Source organism: Littorina saxatilis, linkage group LG3, assembly GCF_037325665.1.
Source record: "Littorina saxatilis isolate snail1 linkage group LG3, US_GU_Lsax_2.0, whole genome shotgun sequence".
Taxonomy (NCBI): domain Eukaryota; kingdom Metazoa; phylum Mollusca; class Gastropoda; order Littorinimorpha; family Littorinidae; genus Littorina; species Littorina saxatilis.
The window spans coordinates 7,322,025-7,340,062 of NC_090247.1; the positions used below are offsets into that span (position 1 = coordinate 7,322,025).

General features: G+C 40.8%; 3 protein-coding genes across 8 annotated transcripts in view; 2 read left to right on the forward strand and 1 right to left on the reverse strand.

The window, feature by feature from the left end:
- The window catches only part of LOC138961517 (adhesion G-protein coupled receptor G6-like), a 437,302-nt gene that overhangs the window by 248,220 nt on the left and 171,044 nt on the right, over positions 1–18,038 (reverse strand). The gene's annotated exons all lie outside the window — the stretch shown is intronic.
- On the forward strand, positions 242–5,103 carry LOC138961491 (uncharacterized). Its single transcript, XM_070333143.1, has 3 exons — positions 242–429; positions 2,992–3,134; positions 4,985–5,103. The coding sequence occupies exons 1-3, from the start codon at positions 341–343 to the stop codon at positions 5,077–5,079; spliced, it is 327 nt and encodes a 108-aa protein (XP_070189244.1). The 5' UTR covers positions 242–340; the 3' UTR covers positions 5,080–5,103.
- LOC138961492 (uncharacterized) lies at positions 12,985–17,704 on the forward strand. The gene is made up of 3 exons (XM_070333144.1): positions 12,985–13,209; positions 13,426–13,552; positions 16,351–17,704. Exons 1-3 carry the CDS (start codon positions 13,000–13,002, stop codon positions 16,599–16,601), a joined length of 588 nt encoding a protein of 195 aa, XP_070189245.1. The 5' UTR covers positions 12,985–12,999; the 3' UTR covers positions 16,602–17,704.

Below are 18,038 nucleotides of genomic sequence, written 5' to 3' on the forward strand. Positions count from 1 at the left end.
GGTCCGCCCCTGCACATACATACATACACGCCCGCACACACACATCACACACACACACACACACACACACACACACACACACACACACACACACACACACACACACACACATCACACACACACACAAACACACACACTTTCTAGAGAAAGAACGCTCAGATACAACGAAGTGCATATTCACAGTCCAACTGTCCCATTGTCCTTTAAGTCTGGGAAGAGCACTGCGTTACTGTGCCCGTCATTTAACTTTGTTGTTGTTGTTTTCTAGGAAGGCGCTGAAACCGGGACCAAGTACACGCTGAACGTGATTGTCCAGTATGAGATCGATCCGGACATCGTCATGGGCACTGACCAGGAGCTGGTGGCCACCTGTTCCTTTCCCGATTCGGCCACCGCCACGGGCGTGATCTTTGAATCGAACGCCGCAGGGTAAGATCACCGTGTGATCATTCGAGAACGTCCCAGGACATTCCAAATCACTTCAGAACATTCCAGAACATTGCAAAACATTCCAGAACGCCCCAGAGTCCTGAAATAGAATACTCCTGAGTCCTTTAGTAAAGAATCGCAATAACGGGAATAACACATTCCCGATGTCTGAAGAAAATCACGACGTCTTAAATAAAACATCCTAAGCTTAAAATAAAACATTCTAGTGTAAATGAAACATTTCTGTTTTCTGAAGAAAAAACAAACATTCTTGTATTCTAAAATTCCTTGGGCCTGAAATAGAACCCTGTCCTGAAATAAATATATTCATGGTTCTTAATCAAAAATCAAGAAAGGTAACTTGTTGGAAAGTTTAAATATAGACAAAACAAAACGTTAGGTTTACAAATATATCGACCCAGCGGTCGTATATCGACCCAGTGCACTAATTACACACAACTTATCTTGAACAAAATAATAAAACACTTATTTTGACATGGTTCTTAAAATAAAACATTTCTGAATCCGGCATTAAAATATTCCTGATGCCTTAAAATCAATTATATACATATGGAATACAACATTAGTGAACAGTGAAATGGAAACATATCTGGGGCATAAAAGAGCGCTCCTGACTTATAGAAAAAAGAACATCGCTGAGTCTTTAAATAAAACATTCCGAGTCCAAATAATAAATAATGACACGGAATTTCTCTGTTTGACTAGAATTTACTGTTGTGTTGTTGTTTTCTGTGCGACTCGGGGTCTAAATCTCAATCACGCACACACCTACACATCTTCTGCACACTCTTTTGCTCACTGATGCGTGCGGGGAAGGATGTCTCGCACTCTGACGAATCACACCACAGAATACAAAGTAAACTTCCAGAAAATTAGGGTCACTATTAACCAAAAGAAAACAATCAAATCATGAATAAATCAAATCAGAACACAGTACTGACACACGCAATAACACACTCGGTCTCAACTCTCACTCGGCAAACACACTCCGACACAAACCCCGTTCAGTTGACTTCAAAAGTCTTTGGTTGCCAACGCAGTAAAGTTCATGCACTCAACAGTCGACGTGCCAATCTTGGATAAACACAATCACTATCCGTATGAAAACACCACACTGCACAGTTACGCCGACGAATGAGAAGAATAGCCCAAAGTAACGTTGTAGATACTCCAATCCGAAGTTGTTAACAGGTAATCCAAAGCTTAAACCAAATATCTAAACACAGGCACACTCCATACTGACTCCACACAGCCGTCCACTCCATACATTCTCTCCCAATCTGCCAAGCCTAACGTCCAATCTTAACTCCCTCACTCTTCGCATCTAATTAACTATGGGGTGTCCTCACCTAGACGAAATAACACGGGTAAATGCTGACAAGCAAAACTGCTGTCTCACCGAACCGAAATTGAAACAAACAGGGGGGAGTAACTCTAAACTATTACCGCTATTATCTTCACATTTTCCCCCTTGACAAATACCATGACGCTAGAGGCATTCCTTAATCCCGAAATCAGCCATTCCTGAATCCTTGACAGGTATCATATTGAAAACCTGAAAGAAATCGTCCCTGATTCCTGAATTCAATCATTTCTGAAATCAATCATTCCTGAATCCTGATACAAATCAGTTTTTTTTTAATCCTGAAACAATGCATCCCTGAACCCTGCAATGAATCATTCCTGAATCCTACAGTAAATCATTCTCGAATCCTGTAATATAAAGAATTTCTGAGTCCTGATGCAAATCATTACCTGATTCTGAAACAATACATTCATGAATCCTGAAATTAAAATTTCCTTAGTCCTCAAAATAATATACACGTATCAGGTCTGAATCCTGAAATGAATCATTCTTTTACCCTGTTATATATAATTCCTGAGTCCTGGTGTGAATCCTTACCTGATCCTGGTACAATGCATTCATGAATCCTGAAATGAATTATTCATGAATCTTAAAAATCAATCTCATTCTATAATCCTGTAATAAATAATTCTTGAATTCTGTTGTAAACCATTCTTTGACCCTACAACAATACGTTCATGAAGCCTCAGATAAATAATTCCTCAATCCCGAAACAAATTATTCCTTTATCCTGGAATAAATCTGTCCTGAATCCTGACAAAAAAAAATTCTTTCATCCTGAAAAAATGCATTCCTGAATCCTAAAATAAATAATGTTTAACCCTGTACTATAAATGATTCCTGGGGTCTGATGTAGATCATTTCTTGATCCTGCAACAGTACATTCATAGATACTGAAATAAACCATGCCAGGATCTTGAAATCAATTATACCTCAATCCTGAAATCCACCATTTATCAACGCCTGATATAAATCATTCCTTGATGCTGAAACAATGCATTCAGGAATACTGAAATAAACCATGCTAGAATCTTGAAACCAATAATTCCCGAATCCTGATATAAATCATCCCTTTATCCTGAAATAATTCATTCATAAATCCTGAAATAAACCATTGCTGAAAGAAACCATTCCTGAGGCTCGAAAGTAACCATTCCTGGATCCTGTTCTGGCAGTAACCTGGACGCTGGAACGGGGGACGCCGAAGGGTCACCGCTGGTGTTTGACATCTTTGACTCCACTGGGGGTTCTACTCTGGCTGCCACTGTCAACGTGGGAGAAGAGCTCACTGTCGTCATCCTCCTGCAGACCAACCCCGGTGAGGTTTTGAAAGGGAAGCTGGGGAATGTTCAAGACTAGTGTCATGAGTCCCATCTAGGTTTTGTAAAAGAAACTAGGGTAATGTTCCAGACTAGTGTCATGAATCCCATCTATGTTTTGAAAGGGAAGCTAGGGAATGTTCTAGAATAGTGTCATGAGTCCCATCTAGGTTTTGTAAAAGAAACTAGGGTAATGTTCTAGAATAGTGTCATGAATCCCATCTAGATTTTGTAAGGGAAACTAGGGTAATGTTCCAGACTAGTGTCATGAATCCCATCGACGTTTTGAAGTGAAACTCGGGTAATGTTCTAGAATAGTGTCATGAATCCCATCTAGGTTTTGAAAGTGAAACTCGGGTAATGTTCTAGAATAGTGTCATGAATCCCATCTAGGTTTTGAAGTGAAATTAGGGTAATGTTCTAGAATAGTGTCATGAATCCCATCTAGGTTTTGAAAGTGAAACTCGGGTAATGTCTAGAATAGTGTCATGAATCCCATCTAGGTTTTGTAAAAGAAACTCGGGTAATGTTCCAGACTAGTGTCATGAATCCCATCGAGGTTTTGAAAGTGAAACTCGGGTAATGTTCCAGACTAGTGTCATGAATCCCATCTAGGTTTTGTAAGGGAAACTAGGGTAATGTTCCAGACTAGTGTCCCAAATCCCATCGAGGTTTTGAAAGGGAAACTCGGGTAATGTTCCAGACTAGTGTCATGAATCCCATCTAGGTTTTGTAAGGAAAACTAGGGTAATGTTCCAGACTAGTGTTCCAAATCCCATCGACGTTTTGAAAGGGAATCTAGGGAATATTCCAGACTAGTGTCATGAATCCCATCTAGGTTTTGAAAGGGAATCTAGGGAATGTTCCAGACTAGTGTCATGAATCCCATCAAGGTTTTAAAAGGGAAACTAGGGTAATGTTCCAGACTAGTGTCATGAATCCCATCTAGGTTTTGAAGTGAAACTAGGGTAATGTTCTAGAATAGTGTCATGAATCCCATCTAGGTTTTGAAAGTGAAACTCGGGTAATCTTCCAGACTAGTGTCATGAATACCATGTTCAGGACAAGTGGTTCAAATCCCAGTAAGGTTTTTGACAGAAAAACCTTGGTAATGTTCATAAATAGTTCTTAAATTCAATAAAGCTGTTGCAAGGTACCAATCGTGTTGGATGTAGACAATAGTGGCAATAATATGTGGAACATAGCCCAACATACCAGTAAGTTTTTGAAAGGGAAACGTTGGCAATGTTCAAGCATTCTGGTAAATATCAGAAGGGGACAATTTAGTAATGTTCAAGACTCGCGTTCCAAATCCGAGTAAGTTTTTTTTAAAGGAAAACTGGGGTAATGTTCGTACATAATGTCCGAAATTCGAGGGAATTGTGTCTAAGAATCCAGTACGTTTGTGTTTTTCTAATCTTTTTAAAAGAAAAACCTTGGCAATTATGAGAATAATTGTGTGTGTGTGTGCGTGTGTGTGCGTGTGCGTGTGTGTCTGTGTGCGTGTGTGTCTGTGTGCGTGTGTGTCTGTGTGCGTGTGTGTCTGTGTGCGTGTGTGTCTGTGTGCGTGTGTGTGTGTGTGTGTGTGTGTGTGTGTGTGTGTCTGTGTGCGTGTGTGCGTGTGTGTGTGTGTGTGTATGTGTGTGTGTGTCTGTGTGCGTGTGTCTGTGTGAGTGTGTGTGTGTATGTGTGTGTGTGTGTGTGTGTCTGTGTGCGTGTGTGCGTGTGTGTGTGTGTGTGTATGTGTGTGTGTGTCTGTGTGCGTGTGTCTGTGTGCGTGTGTGTGTGTGTGTGTGTGTGTGTGTCTGTGTGCGTGTGTGTCTGTGTGTGTGTGTGTGTGTGTGTGCAGCATACACTCAGTTTTTGATCAAGAGTTGCACAGCTGCTAATGGCGATGACGACGAAGACTCAGATTACGACTCTTTGGAATTCGTCACCAAGTAAGACAACACTCAATATTATGTTACAATGTATTGTGTATGAAGCTGTGTGTGTTGTATCATATGTGACCCTCCACCACGGAATGAGTCACATGTCACCTTTGCATGGTTTTCATATTTTTACATATTCCTAAAGAGTTTTTTATGCTCTACCCAGTGGTGAAAACCGTTTCAGAAAAGAGCGAAAACTTTGAGCTGTTATAAGCCTGTGACTAAGGTGACCCTCACACTGTTACCAGACACTCCCCGGACTTACATTAAGCCTGGCGCAGAACCGCGCGAGGTGACATGCGACTCATTTCGTGGTGGAGGGTCACATATTATACAACAAGAATTGTTTTGCGCGAGAATTATATTGATTTTAGTTATTAATTTCGATTTCGATTTCGATCTGTTTGGAACAACGTCTTTGTTCAAATCTGTTTGAGTCCTTAAAGTCAATTTTCAGCAAACCGGTCATCAGAATCACTGAGTATTTGATACGCTGTCTATTTAAAACAAGTACCTTGGCGACGATACTTCCAAAATCTTGACACATCGAGTTGGTGGTCCCCCCCAATTTTTGTAGATAGACAGATTTCCTCCCCCCAAAAACCCCACTTAATAGCACACTATGCCTGCAGCCAAATGATAAAGAAATCTCTGCAGCTGCAACCTTCAAATGTGTTGTAATTTATTGACCAGTAGCAAGTCTGTACATACGTACACAGGCCCATTTGACCAATTTTATTCCGATCCCAAAAGACTTCGAAAATAACTCTGTCAGGATTATCAGCGGTCTGGAAGATTAGGAACCCCTGTACCGCAGTCACATTTTTCACCATCCTGAACTCAGGTCAAAATGAGTTCGGCTCATTTTCTCCCTGACCGGACGCTACAGTCCTACGCGAATCTATCAAACCAAAAATACAGAGTTAACTCCCATATGGTTTTGGCGAGCACTGCTCTAAATTTGAGATCAGTGTTCGCGAGACGAAAATGATTGCAGATTGGCCGACTTCGACAGTGATCTCCGTTCTGTTCTTCACAGTTATGATAAAGACATCGTTCTAAGGTCAAAACAAGTCGAAATTTTTGGACTGCTGCCGGAAGGAGACCGTAAAATATGGTTTCATCACTGTCAACTGGTTACAGAAAAAATCGTCTGCTCCAGTGAGCGCCGAAACCAAACGGTTGATTATCACGTGACACTTTTGCTATATTTAGAGTTGTTTGCACAGTAAATACAGCCGCAAAAAATAGCTCGCTTGAAACTGTCTTACATATCCTTTGTAATTTAAAAATTACAGAACACCATGAAAAATCATCATCGACGATCGCGAATCTGCTTATATTAATAATACATTACAAAAAGCTCTAAATATGTTTAAAAAAACCTCAAGGCATCCTGGCAGGGAGAGAATGAGCAAAACTCATTTTAACCTGAGTTCAGGATGGTATTTCACAACATCCGGAGCACGCTCCACGCCTCTGACGGGCTGTAACAACCAACTCCGATGTGTATGCCATGCAGCGCGCGCACAATCATACCCCCTTCTTTCGAAAATCAGCGTTCACGAGTTCATCGGAGTTCAGAATTTGTTGTGGAAAGGATCGCTGGCACGTATCGTAACGGGCTTTGATCGAGGTCACGTGGGTAGGGCTTGAGGTCACGTGAGTTTATAAAAAGACACGTGCTTAGCGAACACTTCCAGTGATCAGCAAGCCATCCGTGGCGGTTCGTGGCTCCGATGATTATATTTTCGAAAGAAAATGGTACTTCGAGTATCTGGCACACGCTGCATACACATCACAAAAAGTCGCTCGTCCTTATCAAGTTGTGGGATACAGCCCGTCGGAGGCGTGGAACGTGTTCCGGATGTTATGGAAAATCTTCTACTCCTCCAGACCGCCGAACATCCGGACAGAGTTATTTCCGGAAAACGTCTGTTTAAAAACATGATGTGATGGAGAATATTTTTGTGCGTGAAAATATATCATCTGGCTTGCATTCCAGATAATGAATAAATGTATAAGTTTTCCTTTCAAGAATGACATCCATGGAAGTACAGATAAATCATTCCTGATTGCTGCAAAACAAGAATTATAAGTCTACCAGAAATAGATCAATTTGATGTCTATTGTCGTGCGGTTACCGTCTTTGAAAATCACATTCTGAGAAACTCACATTTGAAAGTTTGAGAAGTGTTTTATTGCACAGATTGAAAACAAGCCGGTAAAATGGTGTGTGTGTGTGTGTGTGTGTGTGTGTGTGTGTGTGTGTGTGTGTGTGTGTGTGTGTGTGTGTTTGTGTGTGTGTGTGTGTGTGTGTGTGTGTGTGTGTGTGTGTGTGTGTTCTGTTCTTCCAACAATTCAACTGCTGTCTGCCATCCCCGATCAGGCCAGCATCGTAGGCCCCCTACATATCAACATCAGAGAGATGCCACACATACTTCTAACATTATCCTGTTAAAGCCGGAAGAACTTTGTTAAATGATTGAATAAAACAGCATAAAACACAAGGTAAAACAATAAGACCGAATCTGAGAAAATGGCCTCCATCCAGGGGAGGCAATAATCTTGCTGCACCTTAAAGGGCAATATATAGCGGTTGGTTTAAGCGTGTTTTATTCAATTTCTCATCCAGACGTTTCAAACAATAACAACATCAAGAACGTTAACAAGCAGATTGCTTATGGACACGTTCTTGAAATGATAATCAATACACATTCAGACAGCAAAACATCGCGAACAAGTGATAGCTTCAACACTTATCTTGATAATCTTTAATTATATTTTATACAAATAAGATGAAGAGAGAGACAGAGAGAGAGACAGAGAGAGAGAGAGAGAGAGAGAGAGAGAGAGAGAGAGAGAGAGAGAGAGAGAATTGAATTGAATTGAATTGAACTTTATTTTACAAGGATTTAGATTTAAGGCTACGCCTTTTCTTACAATCTGTCCTTGGGACGCATAGACACACAATTATATAATTAAAAAAAATTAAAAAGTTAAAAAGTTAACCAACAAAAGGAGGTCGGAAAACGTGATAATAAAGATGACGATGATGATGATGATGACGATAATGATGATGATAATGATGATGATGATGATAAAGATGAGGCATGAAGAGCATACATATGTGGTTATTCATAAAATCAAATGCATACTATGCAGGTAATTATAAATACAAGCTGGTGGCAATCGAACATGTAGCAATAGAGTAACAAAAATATGTTCAGAATATACAATGCACAGCATATTTTTGACGTAATACTAATTTTGGTAAGTCAAAAGGCGTTAAACTACTCAGACATTAAGTGGTTTTTTACACATTTTTTAAAACTTTTTAATGACTTTAGGTGCTTAAAGGATGATGGAAGTGAATTCCAAACTGAAGTACCCGAAAAAGCAAGACTGGTCTTATACAGGTCAATTCGTGGAATTGGTGGGATCAAGTTGACCGACCCATATCTGTGGGTAGCTTTATTAAATAATGATGTAATGTAAATCGGCACTTTACCGTGATACAATTTATGCATGAAAATGGCTTTGTTTAACTTGAGATGCTTTTCCAGTGGAAGAAAGTTAAGCATTTTTAATTTCATATCTGTTGAGGCATTATCCTTTACGATGAGTTTGGCCGAGCGACGATAGAGAGAGTCTAACTTTTTCAAGTGGACATCACTGCTGCCATCCCAGAGCGTCGAAACATAATTAATGTGAGGCATTACATAAGCATGGTGGAACATTTCCAGAGTCCTTCTGTCGGTATATTGCTTTAACTTGGATAGGAGGAAAACGTTCTTGGCTACTTTCTTGCAAATATGCTGTATTTGTGCCTGCCACTTGAATTCACAATCAAGAATTACCCCTAAAACGCGATGCTGTTGAACTTGTTCAATTGATTGCGTACCAATAGTAAGATTTAGTTTGAGTGGAGAAATCTGATGTTTTTGTCTGGTTGCAATTACCATACTTTTAGTTTTTATTGGATGGACAAGCATAGCATTAGCACTACACCAGTTATTTACATCGTTTAAAGCTGTTTGAAGGGAGGACTCTATTACTGTAACAGACTTTCCACTTGAGTGAAGAGAAGAATCGTCAGCAAAAAAATCACTTCTTACATTACTGTCAGAAATGTGCAGTGGCAGATCATTGATATACAGACAGAACAAGATCGGCCCAAGCACTGACCCTTGAGGCACCCCGCATTTCACAGTCTCCTCAGTAGATATTTTACAGTTTAGGGCAGTATATTGAGATCTGTCCTGTAAATAGGAAGCAAAAAAGTTACACACTGAACTGTTTCTGAGATACAACTGTAATTTCTTCAGTAAAATTGAATGATCAACAAGATCAAACGCTTTTTTAAAGTCGAGAAACACAGCACCACTGATTTCAGATCGGTTTGTTGCAGACAACCAGGTGTCGCATAGCGTGGTAAGGGCGCTGTGACAAGAGTGATTTGTTCGAAAACCAGATTGAAATTGATGGAAAAGGTTTCTGCTTTCTATGTACGCGAGCAAATGTTTGTGAATATGTTTTTCCAATGGTTTGGATAAAATGGGTAATAAGGAAATGGGTCTAAAATTATTTGGGTCGGATAAATTTCCGCCTTTATGGAGTGGAATTACTTTTGCTCTTTTTAGTAAACTAGGTACAGTATTTTGCTTTATGCAGAGATTATACGCATAGGTGAGTGGCTCCACAATATATGGTAGAGCTAATTTGGCCAAGTAAGGAGGAATCTTGTCAGGACCCATGGACTTTTTATTCTCAAGGCCTTCTAGCGCCTTACCTACCTCATGCACTGCCATGTCTGGAATAGTAAAAAAATCGTCCGGTTTACATTTGTCATTGCAAAAATCATGTAATTTTGTGAGAGAGACTTCAAGGTCAGAATCAGGACTGTCGCATTTTGCAGATTCATTTAGCCTATTGGCAAGGGACAAAAAATGGTTATTAAAATCTTCAGGGGAGATGGTTGTGGCAGACCGATTTGAGTTCTGTTTAGATTTACCTAATATGTTATTAACAGCACGCCAAACAGTTGCAATATCTTTCTTGTCCTCGATTAATGTATTAAAGTAATTTGCTTTTGCTTGACGTGTTAATTCTGTCACTTTATTCCTTTGTTTCTTAAAATCAGACTTCATGTTGTTTGCTTTGTAAAAATCACGCAGGGACATGGCTTCTATAATCTGTTCCGTCAACCATGGGGGAAGAGATGGATATTTCACTCTGTGGTGACGTAGTGGGGCATGCTTATCCACTATAGGATAAAATATATCTAAAAGGGCGCCCAACGCTTCGTCAGCAACAACATGATTAAACACAGAGGAAAATGGTGCTAAACTGAGATCAAAGAAGAATTTAGTTTCATCAAACGTTTTAAAGCTTCTATATTCAATAGTTGTATGGCCCTTGTGCACCGGCTTAGGTAACTTGAACGACCAAGAACAAAATACTGAACAATGGTCACTGATGCTTGAAGGTACAGTTTTCACGTTTGACACCATGGAAGTATTATTAGTGTAAATGTGGTCAATCAACGTTGATGTTGTATCAGTCAATCTGGTTGAGGTGTTCACAAGTTGATGGAATCCAAAGAGAGATGTAACTGAGCGCCAGGCTGTCTGGGTTTTATGCAAGTCTATGTTAAAATCACCAAGTAACAAAACATTGCGATTATAACATTTGATGTTATCCATCAAATCAATAAAATCGTCAGACCAAGCTGAATTGGATGCGGGATTTCTATATACAAAACCGAGGAGAAAAGAATTCGAATTCTTATAAGAAATTTCAAGCCAAAGGCATTCAATACTTTTCACTTCCAGATCAGCCCTGCGCTTAACAAACTTTGCAATGGAATCATGGACATAAACAGCAAGACCAGTATGTTGTACTTCCATACTGTCGCGTCGGATAACAGAATAGTGAGGTATCCGCAACATATCATCACAGATGCGTGAGTCCAGCCTAGTCTCTGAAATCCCAAACAAATGGGTTATGGGAGAATGTTGATTTAATAACACGCAGAGATCAGGAATTTTGTTCAAGAGATGATAAATGTTTAAGTGTCCGATATTCAGTCCTGCGGCTGGAGCTAGTGCCGACATGCTTATAAATGTTAAGAGTACACGCAGAAGCAGACACAATCCGCACACACTGGACGTTGTAGAGTGAAAGTTCAAGATTTGCTAGAAAAGGCAAAGTCCTTGTCGTCTACGAATTACACAATAGAGTTCTAAACAATGTGCAACGACGGGTCGATCAGACGATATGGAGAAGTGCTAGAACCGAAGGGAAGGAAACACACTCTTTCCTCAGTGTCCACGTCACGTCACACAGACAGGCAGTCCGAGTACAACGCAAGGCACAACTAGAAACACAGGTATAGTCACTGCACAAGGTGCAAAAACGCTTCGAACTTGATCGTAAGATTTTAAGCGTAACACAAGCTCTAGGTTGTATAACACTACAAGAAAATTGAACCAAATAATGTTTGTCCAAGGCGACCCGGCGATCGCGCTCACACACACACACACACATACACATACACATACACATGCACTCACGCACAGACACACATACATACACACACACACACACACACACACACTAGTTGCTGCATTTGATGCTGTTTGTGACTATGCACGGAGCAGATACAACGCTCAATACTGTTAAGAGAGAGAGAGAGAGAGAGAGAGAGAGAGAGAGAGAGAGAGAGAGAGAGAGAGAGAGAGAGAGAGAGAGAAGAGAATGCACAGTTAATATAATATCAGCCGAAGCGATTAGTTAACATAACATAGTCTTGTACAACAGAGAATATTTTCGTGTTCAAAGATATAGTTAAATCAGTATTTCCAAACAAGAGTGTTTTGTAGTCTATAACGTGTGTTGGCAGACTATTGAATAAAATGGTTCTATGTCAGAGTAAGTTTCATTGACCTTGCAAGGAGTCGAATGCGGCCCTATGCTCCACAGGGAGTCTACGGGAATAAGTCAAGTAAGTCAAGGAGTCGAATGCGGCCCTATGCTCCACAGGGAGTCTACAGGAATATGTCAAGTAAGTCAAGGAGTCGAATGCGGCCCTATGCTCCACAGGGAGTCTACAGGAATAAGTCAAGTAAGTCAAGGAGTCGAATGCGGCCCTATGCTCCACAGGGAGTCAACAGGAATAAGTCAAGTAAGTCAAAGAGTCGAAAAGTGCAGTTGTTTTACGAATTAATTTGATAGCGTAAGCATCGATCAGATTCACATCAGGTCCTACATGCAAGTCTTTTAGTCTTGACGAGAGGGAGAAATAGAGATTATTACAAGACTTGCTATTTCCTACAAGATATTCACGAGTCAGCTTTTGTAAATGTCGAAATGCGAGCGAAAGTGAGCTTTTTATTATTTGAAAGAGTAACGAGTGTTAATCTGCTACGACACAGCAAGCCATGTAGTATTCTGTTTATCCTATGTTCTGTTCTTGCGTGTCTTATGCTCCAAACATCCCGAAGACAACGCGTCCAAATTGAAGACGCTTCTTATGGAACCTCGATCATTTCCAAAGCGTCATGCAATATTTGACGTCAAAGCAAAGAAACGTCACTTTAGAACGTATGGCGCGACGTGTTAGTTCTAAAAGTTCTTCCAGGGGAGACAGCAAGCGCAAAATTGTTTCCAGCTTGACGTTTGTCTCGGTGACTTTAGGCATCATGAGCAGTGAAAAATCATATCCATGCCAGATTAGTTTGACACGACCTCATTTACCCACGTGTAAGTTGAACTACATTGTTATCTCATGAGTGGGTCTCTCTCACGTAGGAGGATTCTTTCTATCTTGGGTAGTTAAGCCTACTTTAAAGAAAATTGTAAATAATGGCTTGAGGTTCCATTTTGGCGTGCCGCACACAGCCTTTGGCCCCAGAGCTAAACGTGAACAAAAATGTTGTGTCTGTCCAGCTGTCCGACTGACAGCCAGGTGGTGAGAGGGGACCACACTCTAGAGCCGGCATCAGGGACTCTGGTCATGATTCCTCTCTACGCCTTCATGTTCGTTGAGGGAAGCACTGACAACAAGAACACGCTCTACTTCTCCTGCTCCGTCAAGCTGTGCGATGATGCTGCCAATGGTGAAGGTGTCTGTGATGCTCCGGTAGGTAGACTGTAGTTGTTGTTGTGATGGTGGTGGTTGGTGGTGTTGTTGTTGTATTTCTTGCTGTTGCTCTCTCTCTCTCTCTCTCTCTCTCTCTCTCTCTCTCTCTCTGTCACACACACACACACACACACACACACACACACACACACACACACACACACACACACACACACACACACACACACACTAACACAGATGGTTTTCCTTCAACAGACCTGTACGGGTGATTTCACCGGTGGCCTGGGCAAGAGACGTCGTCGTGCCGCTGATGGGGACACGAGGGTCGTGGGTCAAGCTCTGACCGTTCGTTTCGGCAACGCCACTCTGGAAGAGGAGTTCAGTAAGTGTCACGTGCAAGAGCTTAACATCCATTCCCTCCCTCCAAAACACAACTGCTTTCTGTCTCAGAGTTGGCCCGGTGCTTTACCTGGGACAAGGCACATCCCTCAGCTTGTACACATACACAAAACAAATCCCGCTTTTGTCTGTCCCTTGGTAGGGATTAGTGTTTTGACTCGGATTAACTTCTTTTCATAAACGCCACTAGAAATCAGTATGGCCATGCAGTAGGGGTTTTGTTTTGATCAACTGGTTTCATGCACGCCACTTAGAAATCAGTAAGGGTCTTGTTTTGTTAAACTGATTTCATAAACGCCACTTAGAAATCAGTAGGAGTCTTGTTTTGTTAAACTGATTTCATAAACGCCACTTAGAAATCAGTAAGGGTCTTGTTTTGTTAAACTGATTTCATAAACGCCACTTAGAAATCAGTAGGAGTCTTGTTTTGTTAAACTGATTTCATGCACGCCACTTAGAAATCAGTAGGAGTCTTGTTTTGATAAACTGGTTTCATAAACGCCACTTAGAAATCAGTAGGGGTCTTGTTTTGATAAACTGATTTCATGTACGCCATTTAGAAATCAGTAAGGGTCTTGTTTTGTTAAACTGATTTCATGCACGCCACTTAGAAATCAGTAGGAGTCTTGTTTTGATAAACTGGTTTCATAAACGCCACTTAGAAATCAGTAGGGGTCTTGTTTTGATAAACTGATTTCATGTACGCCATTTAGAAATCAGTAGGGGCCTTGTTTTGATAAACTGGTTTCATGCACGCCACTTAGAAATCAGTATGAGTCTTGTTTTGATAAACTGATTTCATGCACGCCACTTAGAAATCAGTAGGAGTCTTGTTTTGATCAACTGGTTTCATGCACGCCACTTAGAAATCAGTAAGGGTCTTGTTTTGTTAAACTGATTTCATAAACGCCACTTAGAAATCAGTAGGGGTCTTGTTTTGATAAACTGATTTCATGTACGCCATTTAGAAATCAGTAAGGGTCTTGTTTTGTTAAACTGATTTCATGCACGCCACTTAGAAATCAGTAAGGGTCTTGTTTTGTTAAACTGATTTCATAAACGCCACTTAGAAATCAGTAGGAGTCTTGTTTTGTTAAACTGATTTCATGCACGCCACTTAGAAATCAGTAAGGGTCTTGTTTTGTTAAACTGATTTCATAAACGCCACTTAGAAATCAGTAGGAGTCTTGTTTTGTTAAACTGATTTCATGCACGCCACTTAGAAATCAGTAGGAGTCTTGTTTTGATAAACTGGTTTCATAAACGCCACTTAGAAATCAGTAGGGGTCTTGTTTTGATAAACTGATTTCATGTACGCCATTTAGAAATCAGTAGGAGTCTTGTTTTGATAAACTGGTTTCATAAACGCCACTTAGAAGTCGGTATGGCCGTGCAGTAGGGGTCTTGTTTTGATAAACTGATTTCATAAACGCCACTTAGAAATCGGTATGGCTGTGCAGTAGGGGTCTTGTTTTGATAAACTGATTTCATAAACGCCACTTAGAAATCGCTATGGCTGTGCAGTAGGGGTCTTGTTTTGATAAACTGATTTCATAAACGCCACTTAGAAATCGCTATGGCTGTGCAGTAGGGGTTTTGTTTCCATACACTGATTTCAGAAACGCCACTAGAAATCAGTAGGGCCATGCAGTTAAGGTTTTGTTTCCATTAACTGATTTCAAACACGCCACTTGAAATCAGTATGGCCATGCAACCCTCCACTTGGACACATACCAAAAACCAGCATGCTGACTGCTTCGTGTGTAATGTTGGGCTTTTTTATGAATCAATTTTTGAAGACCACTTGGTAAACCGCACGGCAATCCCTCCACTTGAACATATACCTAAAATCAACATGCTGACTGCTTCCTGCGCAAAGTTGACATTGTTTGATAGATGATTTCCTCAAAGGCACTGGAAAACACGATGGCCATCCCTCACTGATCTAGCAGTCACGATGTTGATTGTTGGTATGTGTCCAAGTGCAGGGATCGTCTTAACCCATGTAAACCATGTAACCCATGTAAACCATGTAACCCATGTAACCCATGTAAACCATGTGTAACCGTGTGCCGAAACACTACGATCACCTCGGGAAGCGAAGTGCAATCAAACAGGATTGAAAATGTTAGGGCTAATTTCTTAGCCCTATAAAAACTGTTATGCAAACCCGAAGGTTTCCATGAACATACAGACAATCGGAAACCACCAGACCCCATCACAAACAGAACTCTACAAACCACAGGTGTTGACTTTAAAGGCCAACAACCCGGGTGCAGAGTCCGTTGTGAAAAGAGCGGTTGCCTCCCCTGTCACACATGTAACCCATGTAAACCACTGGCCAAGTTTGAGATGGTCAGTCAAATCGTGCACACGGAAAGGAGCTATTACATTACTACTACATGTAATCAATGAACTTTTGAAAAATCCAATGACATTGTATTTCCACCTTTGATCCATCTTTAGCTAGTCTGGTGTGTATGTGTGTGTGTGTGTGTGTGTGTGTGCACGTGTGTGTGTGTGTGTGTGTGAGATTTTTTGTGTGTATGTGTGTGCGCATGCGCGCGCGTGTGTGTGTGTGTGTGTGTGTGATTGTGTGTGTGATTGTGTGTGTGTGTGTGTGATTGTGTGTGTGTTTGTATGTGTGTGTGTGATTGTGTTTGTGTGTGTGTGTGTGTGTGTGTGTGTGATTGATTGTGCTTGTGTGTGTGTGTGTGCGCGCGTACGCTTCTGTGTGCATGCATGTGCATCCTCTGACCACCACCCTATCTCCGTCTACAGGGGAAAGCTCAGGCAGCGAGCAGACAGGGGTGGAAACGGACACAGCCAAATGTCTGAAGAACCCAGAACTGCAGACAGTTATCTCAGTCCTCGGCATTTTCCTCCTCGCCCTTCTCATCGCTCTCATCGTCGTCACCTTCCTCTTCTGTCGTCGCTCGCGTCACACCCAGGGGAAATACGTGGACGATGGTCACACCATGGGGTCTTCCACTCAGACCCTCGACATGCACATTCCCCGACCCCGTGTGTAAACATGCATAGGTCGCAGGCTGGTAGCTATAGTGCATTTGCTGAGCAGTGGACACAGTTTTATCTTGATGTGTTTTTCTCTCGATTTTTAAATAAACTACAGGCGTATTGATACGTGCTTCGCCGTGAGAGAACAAATTTGATGACAAAAGGGTGCATTGATTTGTATCAAAATACGGTGTGTACATTTTGTTGTTGTTGCAAATTTAAACTGATTGTGTTGTCCACAACTTAAAAAATCCACTGCAAAACCTTAGACAGCGCTGATATTAGGTGTCTCATTCTCAGCCACTGAAAATTACCTACAGGTTGTACTTTGACAAACTTGTGAAATAGTATTTGCCTGCTACAGGGTCAAAATATTGACTCATCCACAGAAACTAAACGTACCTTTCCTCCACAAACGTACAGCTTCTCTGCAATAAATGGACAAGAAAATAAACACAACAATGGACTTAATGCGTTTCTTAAGTTTACAGCATTCCAGGTGTGGTTTTTCCGTTGACTACATTTTATTTATTTTTTTTATTTATTTTTTTATTTTTTTAAATATTCGCACCCAAAAATATACAATCTTTCGGCAATATTGTATCAGTAACAATAACAACTTCTGAATGTAGAAAATAAATCAGGACAAATACAACACATTCTACATAAAATCTAGGACAACGTTGACTGATGGAGATCTATAACAATCGTAAATGACAAATGTAATGTGAACCGATTTGATATGTTGACATCGAACTTGTATAATGCATAATGTGAGTAAATAATAAAGCTGAAATTGCAATGCGATTTAATTGAGATTCAAAAGCTACATGCTTGTGGCCACCCTCTTAGGTAAACTGTTCCTTTTTCTCTGCTTTTCTGGTTGTTTGAAGTGAAATAATAAGTTGTAAAGTTCGTCAACAATAATGTACAATGTATCCGGCAAAATCTCACCCACCCTTAAGAAGAATGCTCATTTTGGAATAATACTGTTCATTTTTGTCATTTGTGTTGTATTTTATGCAGAGTCCGCTTGCGAACTTAATTACACGCTTTCCGTTGTGCAAGAAATGCCTTTTGCTAATTTTGTAATAAAATAAATGTTCTTTTTCCAAAAGGTTTTAGTGTTTATGTACAGTATTATCTGTTTGTGGATCTTTTTGTTTCTTCACCTGCCCGTCTGGCTGGCTGGCTGGCTGAGTAACCGCCCCCCCCCCCCCCCCCTCACCCAGCAAACAAACAAATACACTCACAAAATAAAATACCTGAATATGATCACATCACAAACACACACACACACACACGCACGCAAGCAGGCACACACGCACACATGCGCGCACACGCACACACACACACACACACAAACAAACACACACACACGCACACACACACACCCACCCACACACACACACACACCCACCCACACACACACACACACACCCACACACACA

Coding starts and splice junctions, on each gene's coding strand:
- LOC138961491 (XM_070333143.1), top strand. CDS start 341: ATGGGCACTGACCAGGAGCTGGTGGCCACCTGTTCCTTTCCCGATTCG. Junction 430..2,991: donor TTTGAATCGAACGCCGCAGG/GTAAGATCACCG, acceptor CTGTTCTGGCAG/TAACCTGGACGCTGGAACGG. Junction 3,135..4,984: donor CCTCCTGCAGACCAACCCCG/GTGAGGTTTTGA, acceptor GTGTGTGTGCAG/CATACACTCAGTTTTTGATC.
- LOC138961492 (XM_070333144.1), top strand. CDS start 13,000: ATGTTGTGTCTGTCCAGCTGTCCGACTGACAGCCAGGTGGTGAGAGGG. Junction 13,210..13,425: donor AAGGTGTCTGTGATGCTCCG/GTAGGTAGACTG, acceptor TTCCTTCAACAG/ACCTGTACGGGTGATTTCAC. Junction 13,553..16,350: donor CACTCTGGAAGAGGAGTTCA/GTAAGTGTCACG, acceptor CTCCGTCTACAG/GGGAAAGCTCAGGCAGCGAG.